This window comes from Phascolarctos cinereus, unplaced genomic scaffold (genome assembly GCF_003287225.1).
Source record: "Phascolarctos cinereus isolate Bilbo 61053 unplaced genomic scaffold, phaCin_HiC Scaffold_2;HRSCAF=192, whole genome shotgun sequence".
NCBI classification, from domain to species: Eukaryota; Metazoa; Chordata; class Mammalia; order Diprotodontia; family Phascolarctidae; genus Phascolarctos; species Phascolarctos cinereus.
The window spans coordinates 42132121-42145812 of NW_027555625.1; the positions used below are offsets into that span (position 1 = coordinate 42132121).

The 13692-nt window shown below is 46.2% G+C and overlaps 1 protein-coding gene across 3 annotated transcripts in view; it reads left to right on the forward strand.

Annotated features, from left to right (window-relative positions):
• NDRG4 (NDRG family member 4) overlaps window positions 1-13692 on the forward strand; it is a 72161-nt gene that overhangs the window by 18942 nt on the left and 39527 nt on the right. The window contains exon 1 of one of the 3 annotated variants that reach the window (XM_078149341.1): window positions 10919-11089. The exons of the other annotated variants lie outside the window; for them this stretch is intronic. Coding sequence (XP_078005467.1) covers window positions 11020-11089 — 70 coding nt within the window. The 5' untranslated portion in view covers window positions 10919-11019. Of the gene's footprint in view, window positions 1-10918; window positions 11090-13692 lie in introns of those variants that run through there. 3 annotated transcript variants of the gene reach the window in all.

The following is a 13692-nucleotide window of genomic DNA, read 5'->3' on the forward strand; positions in this document are numbered from 1 at the left end:
GGGACTATCTAGCTTGCTTTGTATGTATTTGTTTACATGCTGTCTTCCCCATTAGATTGTAAGTCCTTGAGGGCAGGTTCTGTCTTTGGACTCTTTTTGTATCCCCAATGCTTAGCACACAGTAGGTGCTTAATCAATATTTCTTGAATTAAATTGAACAAGATGGTTGTGAGGAGAAAATTCAATTCAACAAACATTAGGCACCTACCATGTGCTGAGTGTCATGCTAGTAGTAGGCGGGTGGTTGAAAACTCTCATGGAACTTAGAGTGGAGTGGAGAACAAAGGGGAAAGTATATGGTAAGCCAGGGGTGAAAAAAACAAACAAACCTGCAATAGACTTGCAGACTAGTAAGAATAGCTAGAATTTATATGTGTGTCCCTTTAATCAATCAATAAACATACATTAAGTGCCTACTGTGTGCTAAGTACAAGGGGATACAAAAAGAGGCAAAAGACAGTCCCTGCCCTCAAGGAGCTCACAATTTAAGACCTTTGAGGTTTCCAAGGTGCTTTACATGTGTTCATCTCCCTTGATTCTCTTGACAACCCGAGAGGCAGATGCTATTATTATCTTCCCTTTACTGATGAGGAAACAGCAACTCTGTTCTTGCCTCCCAGCCCAGCCCTCTATACACACATGGTACCACCCAGCTGCCTCATGCCTCTGCATCAGACCTAAGGACGTAGATACTGCGGATTTTAGAGACAAGAGCCTTTCCCAATCCAGGCACTCCACCAGCCCAGCACCCGTGGCTGTTTCCCACAGAAGAATCCCTCTGAGTAACCATTGTGGTTCATTGCCAGTTGAGCTGCTGGTCCCTGGTGGTCAAACATTTGGTAGTGTAAGAAACCATCCACCCCATGGGTTTAGGCACCAGCAGCTTCCCCCGACTTCACCATCCACCAAAGCGCCTTGGAGCAGAGTTGCCCACATCATCTAGGAGCATCCTCACCTTCCTTGCTAGGAATTGTATAAGAGAGCTGACCACTGCTCTGGGCAGTGAGTTCTCAGGGACCATGTCCGTCTCCTTTCTCCACCAGCATGGTTCTCGGAGCTAAGCTTCTGGGGAGGCACCAAGCCCATCCAGACTGGTCACAGCTCCTAAACCCACTTCTCCAATCTCCAAAGGAGACTGTCTTTGTGTGTCTGACAGAAAAGGAGAGAGGAGGCAAGGAGGAGAAGAGAGCTTCTTCCTATAGTCTCAGACAGCTGGGATGTGAAGGAGGCTGATACCATCACACTAGGGTGTTAGGAACATAGGCATTTCTATGAGAGCTGGGCTTGTATAGTCTTAATAGGGAGTCCATCCATCGCCATGGTTATAAATGCCATTTATAACATGCTTACTGCACGCTAGGTGCCATGCTAGCTATGTCTCCCTCACAGGCGAGTCACTCAATAAAAATTATAGCAACTCTAACACTCAATTCATGTTTTAAGGCTTTCAGAGCACTCTGTACCTGAGTTATTTTACTCAATCACCTCATTATCATCTCTGTTCTCCAGATAAGAAAACTACAGCTCAGAGTGGTTACTGGAGTTAGTAGACAAGCCTTTCCATATAGGCCAAGCTCTATGCTAAGTGCCAGAGATTCCAAGAAAGGCAAAAAAACCAACAGCAGCAAAAAAAAAAGCCATCCCCGTCCTCAAGGCGCTTGCCTTCTAATGGAGACGTCAGCCACTAAGTGCATGCAAGATAAATACATTGAGTAGATGGGAAGGGAAGATGTTCATGATAGGGGAGATCAGGAGAAATGGGGTTTGAGCTGAGGCTAGGAAGCTATTGGGGACAGTTGATGTGAAGACACAGGGTAGGAGATGGAATGATCTACAAGGTGTCCATTGTAGAGTTCATAGAGGGTCAGGTAGGCAGAACCTGCCCACATCAATCAGTTGGGAAGTGGCATGAGATAGCAAAGAGGAGGCCAAACTGAGTGTCATCCAAAGCTACTGTCTTTGGTGTAGACAAGAGCAGCCATGCATGGTCTGGAAGGAGAAATCAACATTGGACAGAATCCTTGGGACAGCTTCTAGTTGGGTGCTCCATCATCAGAGGCAGCCTGATGTAGAGAGAGCTGGCCACAAGGTCAGGGAACCTGGGTTCTAGTCCTGCCCCAGCACACACTGGGTGTGTCCTCCAGGACCAGATCCTGGGGCAGTCTCTCATTGGCTTCTCTTCCCCCCTCACTCTTAGCCTACAAAGTTGGGAACTATTGCCAGTCTGCATCGGTGGAGGGAGTTTCTAAAAAGGGAGTGGTCTGTACTGATGCAATTGCATTCTGTGGATTTCTGCAGTAATTTTCTTCTGAGAAGCTCCAAGTCCTTCAATAGACTATCCTGTCCTTCATCCTTATGGGGTCCCCATCAGGTGTCCACCCGCTCAATTGAAGGGCCAGGGAGGTTAAGTCATTTTCCTAAGGGTGGATAATTCGTAGCAAAACTTTGTCCTGTGTTATCTTAACACATGGCAGCTAGGTGGCACAGTGGACAGAGCACCAGGCCTAGAGCCAGGAAGATTCCTCTTCCTGAGTTCAAATCCAGCCTCAGACACTTCTTAACTGTGTGACCCTGGGCGAGTCACTTAACCCTGTTTACCTCAGTTTGTTCAACTATAAAATGAGCTGGAGAAGGAAATGGCAAACTACTATAGTATCTCTGCCTAGATTCCTCTCCCAAATGGAATCACGGAAGAGTCGGACACCTGAAACGACTAAACAACGATCCTATGTAGTCCAACACCTTACTATGAGAAACCTTCAACCTCTTTCACCCTGAGTGCCATCGATGGCAACCATAGGTGGGCTTTAGGGCAGCTCAGCAGAGGAGGACGAGATGAGAAGAGGAATAAGGAATGGAAAATCCCTTCTCTTGGTAGATTTTGGGGACAGAATGCCGCATACTGTGTCAGACTCTGTTGCTTTCTTAGCTATTTTTCTTTACAAGAAGGGAGAGTTCTCTGGGATATGGGGAGGGAATATGGGGAAATGAATCTGGTATAAAAAAAAACCCAACTGACAAGAGAAAGCATCAATAAAATTTTAGAACAAAAAAATAATAAAACTCATTTAATAAAATAATAGAAAAGGAGAAAAGAATTGGAAAAGATGGTCTCCTAGCCCTCCAGCTCTCCCACTCATATTCAATCTATTCTTAGCCATTACTGCACCTCCTGGTCCCTTGAACCATCCCTCTTCACACAGTCTGTCTCCCCCACATGGGTGTGGTGTTATAGAACAATCCTTCAATTTGTCTTGGAGGTGGGGGCCTGGGTTCTAAATCTGGCTCTGCCACTCACCATCTCTGTGGCCTGGAGCAAGTCAGCTGACCCCTTTGGACCCTAGTTTTATCTGTAAGATGAGAGGGTTAGACTAGAAGTCTTTTAAGGTCCCTTTTAGCTCTCAAGCTGCAGTCCTCTCACTGGGGGTGTGCTTCATCCAGGGCCCAGCCTTGACCCCATGGTTGGGCATTTGGTGTCAGTCATTGCCATGGGATCCTCTGCCCTCTGACATCTTTCCATTCCCAACCTGAGCTTCTCCATCATTGGGTTCCCCTCACCACCCCTTCCTCCAGTCCTCAGCATCTTTGTCCAGCCCATTAATGTGTGTGTTCTCCAAAGCTCTGTCCCTGTCCCTCTTGTCTCTGTTTCCTCCCTTGGCTATCTTGTTCACTCCCACATTTTCAGCTACCACTTGTAGGCAGATGACTCCAAGATGGGCATCTCAAACCCTGACCCTCTTATGAACCCCAGAGCTTATTTCCACCGGCTTCCAGGATATCATCACTTAGATGTCACTGCCAGAGCCTAAAACTCAACAAGTCCCACACTGAGCCTATGATCTTTTCCCTAGTTCAAATTCAGCCTCGGATACTTATTAGCTGTGTAACGTTGGGCCAGTTACATAACTTCTCTCAGTCTCAGTTTCCTCATCTGTAAAAAGGGAAACTAATAGCACCACAGGATTGTTTGTATTTTTAGCACACTGCCTGGCACATAGTAGATGCTTAGTAAATGCTTGTTTCCCTCCTTTTTTCCTTCTCTTTTTGAACGTGTTCCTCTTCCCTCTTCCTTTCAAAGGCCCCTCCATTCGCCCAGTCTATCTGGTTCAAATCCTTAGAGATATCTTTGCCTCCTCCTTCCTCATCTCTTCTGTGTCCAATGTTGCTCTCAATTCCACCTCCTTTCCTCCGTTTCCACATTTTTGCCCCATTTTAACGTAGACACCTAACAAATCTTCATACTTTTATTCTTCTGTCTCCAATTGGATTATTGTACCAATGGCAATTGACAACTGTTCTGCACATTGAGGTCTCAGATAATTGCCTGAAGACCAGAGATGGAATGACCAGCTTGGATGTGTCATAGGAGAGACTCCAACTCGGGTCTTCTTGACTTTCCACTGAGAGGCTGGCCATCGCCCTCCTGAGTCATGGCATCTCTTGCCCTTCAAATGACTGCTCAAATGATGTTCATTTATGGCCTTGATTAGCCTGAAGTACACTAAGACTTTGGAATACCCTTGGGAGGGAACTGGTCCTAGCTCGCCAATGCTCCCAAATCATCATCTTCCTATTAGCCGTCATGTAAAAGTCAAACTCTTTTGTCTGGCATTCAGTGCCCTCCGTAATCTAATGCCACCCTACTTTTCCTGCCTTGCCTATATAATCCTATCTTTGCCACTCAGCTGTGTGACTATGGAAGAGGGATGGAATCTTGGTTGGTCCCATTTTGGTCATCTGTAAGATGAGATGGTTCGACTAGATATCCACTAAGATGTCTTCAAGCTCTAAGAGCTTAGAAACTCGGGGCAGCTAGGTGGTACAGTGGATAAAGCACCGGCCCTGAAGTCAGGAGGACCTGAGTTCAAATCCAGCCTCAGACCAAACACTTGACACTTACTAGCTGTGTGACCCCGGGCAAGTCACTTAACCCCAATTGCCAAAAAAAAAAAAAAAGAGAGAGAGAGCTTAGCACCTCATGGTCCTGTCCTCTCGCAATACTCCTCCTTCAAAATTTTTTCACGTCCCTTGAAAAATCCTCTGTACTTTCCCACCTCCCTGTCTTGGTTCATACTGTGTACTATGCCTGAAATGCCCTCCCTCCCTTTTCCACCTGTGGAATGGCTTCCTCTCCTTTAGAGTCCATTTCAAATGCCACTTCCTCCAGGCAGCTTTGCAGAAGCCTGCCCTCCATTGCTGGCCACCATTTTCTCCCTCAGAACTCATGTAATTGTTTGTTTTGCAACTCCCTGATTCTCTTGTCATGGAGAGGCGTGTATTATGGCTACATCTCTGTGCTAGTGTCATCCTTCTTACAGTCCAGTATGCTCCTTAGCAGGAATAATGTCTATTCTTTTGTATCTCCCTTGGCACAGTATGGTGGGTGCCGAATAAGTGTTTGTTGAATAAATGAGAGAATGAATGAATAAATGAAAGGTGAGTGGAAGAGTAAGAAAAAAGGTGAGGGCAGAGCCAAGATGGCAGAGTAAAAGCAGTGACTTGCTTGAGCTCTCCCCCAAACCCCTCCAAAGAAAAAAGGTGGAAGAAGAGGTATAAGGTGTGTGTAGGGAGGGGATAAAGTAGGGTGACACCTACCAGAAATTGCCTTAGGTACACCGAATGGCGCTTCCCTTTGCACTCATCTGTGCCTGCTTGACTCTCTGTTGACCATAACTGATTGGGGTAAGAATGACTTTGTTTATATTTGGCCTTAGAATATCAGACTGTCAGCAGCAAGGGACCTCAGAGGTTAGTCCCAATAAGTAGATTATCTAACCTTTCATTCATCCATTCAAACACCTTTCCCTGCCCCCATGAGGAAAAACCCACTACCTCCTAAGGCAGCACATTGTACTTTAGGTAGGGGGAATTGTCTAAGTGTGCATCAACACCACTCAGTTTTTATCCATTGGTCCTCAGTATACCCCAAGAGGCTAAGGAGAATAAGCTTGATCCCTCTTCCACATGCTAATTAACCCTTTAAATATTTGAATGAATGGACAAGTACTTACCAAAAGCCTACTATGTATCAGGCACATGCTAGGCCCTGGGGATAAAAAGACAGAAATGAAAGTCTCTGCCTCCCAAGGATCTTACATTTGACTTTTTCCTTCCTTTTTTGACTAGGCAATGGGGTTAAGTGATCTGCCCAGGGTCACACAGCTAGTAAGTGTTATGTGTCTAAGGCCAGATTTGAACTCAGGTTCTCCTGAATCCAGGACCGGCGCTCTATCCACTGCGCCACTTAGCTGCCCCCTTACATTTGACTTTAAGAGAGCTAGCGTCTCTTCTCCTCACCCTCCACAAGTCATCTTTTCTTCTTCAAGCTAAACACCCCTATTCATTTGAATGTGCCTCCTGTGGAAGGATTTCCGGATTCCTTGCCATCCTGGTTGTCCTTCTCTTATTATTTTGTCAATATCCTTCCTAAAATGTGGTTTCCAGATGTGATCCCAATATTCTACATGGGCCTGGTGGTTAAATTGGTCTTTCACAATGACTTCATGAAGGAAAATACTCTTAGTCATCTTCTGGCAGATCTGTTGCTACCACCCTGAGCACCACCACCCCCATCCCTCAGGCAAACATGGAACTCCATTCTAAATTCCCAGAGCCCTCAATGGAAGCTCCACCACGTCCTTCTCTACTCCCATTCTCCCATAGCCTGTGACATCTATGGTCCTACCAATGAGCTTTCTCTTCTAACATTCATCTTCCCCACTCTGGGCCATCTGTCTTGACACTGCCCACTCTCTATACTTTTTTATAGCACCCACCCCAGTGTGGTTACACAATCGAATTGGTCAGAAGGGGATTGGTATTGTATCACCAGGTGGTTATTTGAAGTGGGTATTGGAAGAGGCAGCTAGCTAAGCCGTCATGGGGGAGAGCTTTACAAGGAAGTAACTCTTGCCTTCTCTCTAGAGAGGCCGTCTTTTCTGTTGTGGGTGTGTTCATGTGTGATGGCTTTTCGTAAAGCCACATGTCAGAAAGGGTGGGAGAGGGGAGAGAATGGGCTTCTAAAAATATGTCCCATCTGCCTTGTGTTATCCAGTTTCCAAGGAAACCGTCAGGGGACATCAGGAGCTTGGCCACGCCCCCAGGATAGAGCAGGGGCGCCTGACTGTTCCCCAGGGCGGCGGAGCAGACTGAGCGCGCCCAGGTGCCAGGCTGTCCATGTGGGCGGAATAAGCCAGAAGGGCGAGTTCCCACCAGTAGGGATTGGGCCTCAACTCTCAGGAGGCTTGACTGAGATAGAGCCAGGAACGACCCTCGTGTAGGACCCGGTGTTTTTCATTCATAAAACCGTTCTTAGGACACGCGGCTGAAGAAAGGAGATGGTCACGTAGTAAGAAAAAGGGATAGTGGAAGGAGAACCCAAGAAACTATGGATAAAACCAAGAAGCCGGCCTCCAGTGAGGTGGGCAGATTCTGTAAATGGCTTGTGGAAGGATGTGAAGAATAACACGGGATGAGGCAGGCTGGACAATTTACCTTCATCTACGGCAAGAGAGCCCACATTCATGCAACTGTAAACCCACTGAAGAATCAAATATCCTCACAGCACCCCAGATGTTTGGTCCTCCCTGCTTCACAAGAGTGGACGGCTTTGCGCCAGGCCCCATAGCAGGCAGTGAGCACCTCTTGCCCCGTGGATAGGAGACTTTCCCACAGCAGATCTCCTTCTGAAGACGCACCTCCTCCTTCCCCAGTCCTGGAACATTCAGGAGCATTCTTAAGTTCCTCTGTGAGGGGAGAGGTTAAAGGTGGTGGGCGCATTAGAATGAGGGCATTCCGGTATCATTTGGCCCCTTCTAGTTACTCAGACGGATTTACTTTTCAACCTTTCTCTTGTCGCCTGTGTTTGCCTTTCAGCAGTTGTATGTAGCACTGGTCTTTTCCTCAGGAATGTCTGAAGATCCTCTATTCTATTAAAGGTCTGTTTTTCCACCAGTAAGATTATAAGGACAAATTATTCTTGACTGCAAGCTTTTTCCTTTCAGAATATCATATGACAAGATTTCCTCTCCTTTATAGTAACTGCTGAACTGGCTGTGGTTTTCAGCTTTCTTTCTTATAGTTTGCAGTATTTTTTTCTTTGGCCTGGAAGAGCCGAATTTGCGCTGTGAAATTCCTAGTTGTTTCTAGTTTTCAGTTTCTTTCAGAAAGAGACTAGCCGATTCCCCCCACCCCAATTTCGCTCTGCCTTATGGTACTAATAACTGTCGACAGTTTCCTTTTGTGATTTGTTAAAATAAGTCTATCGGCTCTCCTTTTGTTCAATATTTCTTAAATGATCTCTCCTGGATCTTTTTTTCTAGGTCAGTTGTTTGTAACAGTAAATCAAAACCTTTTATATTTTTCTAAATTCTTAATATTTTGGTGTTGTTGTGATATTTCTTGTCTCCTAGAATCACTGCATTCTATTTGCCCCATTCTGTTTTTCAGGGAGTCTATTTCTTGGGCAAACTTCCCAACCTTGTATTATATTAATTCTCTTCCCATTTTTTTCCTCCTGAACTTTAATTTCATTTTTAATGTCAATTATTGGTTATCTCTTGCTTCATTTTTTCCAGCCATCCTGGTAGTCCTTGAGGTCAAGCCTGTTTTTCTTCTGAGGTTCTGCTTATAGTTCTTATGGGGTTACTCTGGGTCTACCCCTTGGGCTTCTCTTTCCCACAGTATTGGTTGTCATTTTCTTCTATTTACTTGTATTTGCAGCCTCAGCTCCTGATTTGAGACTTTGTGGCGGGGCCAGAATCTGCCCCTTCCCATGCTCTTGGATGGGGTGGGTGGGAAGACCCTGTTTGATCCTGTCCCCTCTGTAGTCAGAATGCCCCTGCTGCTACACTTTTGGATGGGGGGGTAGTTGGGATTAGCCCTGCCACCCCCTTTTCTACCATAAGTCCTGGCTTGCCCTGCTGGCCTCAGCCTGTCTCTGTTCCTTTCTTCCATAGTCCACAGCTGGGAGTTTGGCTACATCCTCTGCTGTGGCACTGTAAGACTCCACATGGACCTTGGATATCAGGCTGGTCCCTAGCCCACTAGAAGCATCATATTTCTCCCCTGCCCTCACCATCCTTCACCAGCACTTAGGATGCCCAGCTGCTGTGCTGGCCTCATCTTCTACTGTGGTTCTGAGTTTGGGCCTCTTGCGATACCCTGGAGCGTGCCTATGTTGCCTGGCCCTGTCTGTGACCCATGAGGGCTGGCTAGGCCCCTGCTTCCCACATCTAACAGGCCAGAGCCAAGATCCTGCTTGCCTTCATCTCGCCTGGCAGACCTCCTGGCCATCTCCCTCTGTACTGGATGGAGAAGCTTACTTGTACCTGGCATGGGTCATCTTGACCCGTCTTCCGGCTCTTTGCTGGGATGTTGGTCAGAAGAGCTGATCTCCCATGGACCTCTCCCATAGCCTTGTCCACAGATGCCTTCACCTTGTAAAGACTAGTCCTGTCCACATTCACATCTCTTAGAATACCACTAATAAATGGTTGGCGTTTTTACAACACTTTAAGGTTTACAAAACTCTTTTTTACCCCGTAACCTGGTAGGTTACAGGGTGGAGCAGGGTTACATTAGTGTGGGTGCCCCTTCACCAACATAGTCCGCCCATCTATAACTGATAAACCAATTGATTGATTGAAAGTCTTAAGTGAGTTGCCCAAAGGTCAAAGAAGTTAAGTTACTTGACCATTGTCACAAAGCTCATACCAAAGACAGTTTTTGGACCCAGGTCTCCCTGACCCCTGGTCCAACTCTCTCTCCACCCCACCAAAGAGCCTTTCAATAGAAATGTTTCATTTCTTTCAAGGGAAGGAAGAATGCTTACATATAAGCATTTATATAGCCCCTACTATGCGTGAGGGACTAGGCTAAGCTCTTTACAAATATCTCATTTGAGCCTCAACAACAGCCCTGGGAGGAAGACGCTATTATTGTCCCCATTTTACAGTGGAGGAAATTGAGGCAAGCAGAGGTTAAGTAACTTGCCCAAGGTCACGCAGACAGTAAGTCTAAGGCTGAATTTGAACTCAGGTCTCCCAGACTCTAGGTCCAGTGCTCTATCGACTGCCCCCCTTCCCCCTTCCATTTTTCAGGTGAGGATCCTTTGATAAGAAAAGACCCGGATTATTGTCAAAAAGCATCTGGGCAGAAGCTTTGAGAGGTTACGTAACCTTCCCAAGAGCACAGACCATCATAGGTTGTGACCTTGAGATGACCTTAAATCATACAGTCTGGGGAGCTGTGCATCGCGTTGGGTTTGGTTTTTTTCCTTCAGTTGGTACATAGGAGGAGGGACAGAGGAGTGAAAAATGCTTAGGGGGCAGCCATGTGGCTCAGTGGATAGAACACTGGCCTTGGAGTGAGGAAGCCCTGAGTTCAAATCTGGCCTCAGACTCTTGACACGTACTAGCTGTGTGACCCTGGTCAAGTCACTTGTCCCTATTGCCTAGACAAATAACAACAACAAAAATGCTTATTGATTGGAAAAAATAAAATAATAAGCTTTTAAAAAAAGAAATCCTAAAGGCCAACCCTCTCATTTATGGAGGTGGAAAGTAAGACTCAGAAAAGTACTTGCCAACCACTGCGCTAATTACAGAGGCGAGATTTGAACCCAGGTTTTCTGGCTCCAGAGTCATCATTCCCCCCCCCACCCCCATTCCCCCACCATCCCAGTATGGTGGGAAAAGGGTTGATAGGATCACGTTCCTTCTTTTTTTTTTAAAGCTAGATTTCATGGATTCCCACTTCTTCTGCTGGTTTGTCAAGTCAGCAAACATTTATTAAGTGCCTACTGTATGCAAGGCACCATGCTAAGGACTAGGTGTGTTCTCTTTCATTGCTCCCTTGAGCCTTCTAGGTCAAGTTCTCTCTGGACTGGCTGGCATGGACTAGAGTCGACTGCCCAGGAGAGAAGAGGCGTTCATGTGCCCATGGCATAGTATGACCACAGGCAAACAGAGGCCAGAAAAGACAGCTGCTAACGAACAACAAAATAAAGAGTGACCTCCAATGTCCTTCCAAAACCTAAATCCTGGCTCTTCCAAAGTCAGTTCGGTCTCCTTGCCTGTAAAATGGAAAGGTGAGACCAGATGAGTTGTGGTACCTCTGTCTCAATCGGTAGCCTTCTGATTCACTGTAGAGGCATGGCCTTTCCCCAAAGGCTCGGTAGGCCCAGCCTCTCGCCTGGTGTTGCTCAGCCCTTCCTGCTGCCCCAGCTGGGACTGAAAACACAGATTCAGTCCGGTAGGTTCACTGGGCTGCAGATCAAACGATCTTTCCTGCCCATTTATTCCCAGAATCTTTCCACACACACGCAGGTCATCTCCCACTCACTAGAAATCCACTAAGCCCCTTCATTTCCTTCTTTTGAATCCCTTCTTATGGTAGGTTTTTTTTCAGTAAAGTCATTTCTGAATCCCTTAGGCCTGCAGAGACAAGAAGAGTCACATCAGAAACGTGCCTTCCTAAGAGATCTATGAAATAGGAACTCTCCCTTGGAGTCCCACCATCTCCCCTCAGAACATTCCACCCACTTGGAACATAGGTTTGGGCCATTTCTAATTCTGTGGTCCATACCCTGCTGGCTCTTAGCAATTTAAAAAAAAAAAACACCAGAAGTAAATGGACTGGCCTTGCCAGGCCTTTCCAGCCAGTCACTTTGGGTGACTGATGATTCATGAGAAGCTGTGAAAAATAGCAGCACGTCATTCACTTTGACCTCATGGAGAGAAGAGGATTAGCCAGAGAAGGTCCTGTCATTATGTACAAAGTCAACATGAACATTCCCATGATCCTCTGCACTATGTCTGCCCCAAAGGGATCACTGAGCTCCATTCTAGCCAGAAGTGGAATGTTAAGAGTATTCTACCAGGGTCTGACCGTTAGTCTCCTGACATCGCATTAATCTACTGCTGTTGTGTCACCTAACCATACTTCTACCCAGAGAGTACAAGGTGTTAATTCAAAAAAGAGAAAGGGAGGGAGGGAGGGAAAGAGGAAGGATGCCTTCTCTCTGTTAATTATTTCCTATTTATCCTGTATGTAGCTTCTCTGTATATTTGTGTGTATGTTGTTTCCTCTATTAGACAGTAACAAGCTCCTTGAGGGCAGGGATTGTCTTTTGCCTCTTCTTTCATCCCCCATTCTTAGCACAATGCCTGGCACAAAGTAGACACTTAATAAATGTTTATTGATTGATTAAAGAAGAAAAATGAAGGAAAGAAGAAGAAAAACAAAAGAAGGAAGAAAATCAAAGAAAAGCAAATGAAGAAGGAAGAGAAAGAAGGAAAGGAAGGAAGGAAGGAACAAAGGAAGGAAGGAAGGAAGGAAGGAAGGAAGGAAGGAAGGAAGGAAGGAAGGAAGGAAGGAAGGAAGGAAGGAAGGAAGGAAGGAAGGAAGGAAGGAAGAAGGAAGAAGAAGGAAGGAAGAGGGAAGGAGGGAAGGAGGGAAGGAGGAAGGAAGGAAGGAAGGAAGGAAGAAAGGAAGGAAGGAAGTGGGGAAGGAAGGAAGTAAGGAAGAAAGAAAGAAAGAAGAAAGAAAGAAAGAAAGAAAGAAAGAAAGAAAGAAAGAAAGAAAGAAAGAAAGAAAGAAAGAAAGAAAGAAAAAGAGAGAGAGAGAAGGAGAGAGAGAGAGAGAGAGAGAGAAAAGAAGAAGGTTGAGCAGACCTGGATGAAGAGCCCCATACTAATAGAATCCCCGATTTCCTTCAAAATTCAGCGGCAATGCCAGCACCTCCCAGAGGCCTTTGATAGGCTCCCCAGGTCCTAGGACTTCCTTTCTATGGTTACTTTCCCTCTACTCTGCATTTATTTTCTGCGTACCTATTGATGGACACGCTTTCTCCCTCGTTAAACTGCAAGCTCCTTGAAGGCAGGCAGGGACTGTCTCTTGCCCTCCTAGTTATCCTCAGTGCTTAATGCCGTGCCTGTCACATAACGCCTGACTGGTTGAGTCCTCTGACACAGATGCCGTATTCCATCTAAGCCAGTTGCTTCCCACTCGTTCTCCCTTCCTCCTGGCCTTTGCCCTGGCTCCCTTTTCCTGCAGTGCCTTCTGCCCTGTGCTCAGGGCCGTGATGATCCTCATTCCTTCACATCCCAGCTGCAGAGTCCTGCTTTCTTCCTTAAGCCTTCCCTGACCATTCCTGACTGGCTTCCAACACCTATGACCAGGGCACACGGTCCAACATTAACTAGCCTCTCTCCTTGATCTGTTAACATGGGTTAATCTTGTCTCTCTACATGCATATTTCCCTCATTGAGCACAGGTATAATGGCTTTGCACTTCTCCTGTGTGACCTGACCCCAACCCCAGCCCTCGGTACCACATAGTAAATACTCAAACACCTATTTGGAGGTTTTGGAGCCATCCCACAACCCTTTCTATTGACTCTGGGCCTGTAGCAAGACCATCCCAGTTCCTTAAATTTCTACTTGAATGAATGTATTTAGCACAGTGCGCGGCACATCATATGTGCTTAATAAATGTTTATTGACTGAGTGACTGAATACATAAACCATGCTTCTGCCTCTTCCTCCTCCCCTCTGCATCACAGGCTGACCCAGGGCTCCAAGCCCAGAGAGGATCATGAGCCGGCAAGGCTTGGCTGGGGAACTTTACTTACAGATTATGCTGGAGTGTTTAGGGGCCAACCAGCTTAGGACATACTTCAGTATGTTATCT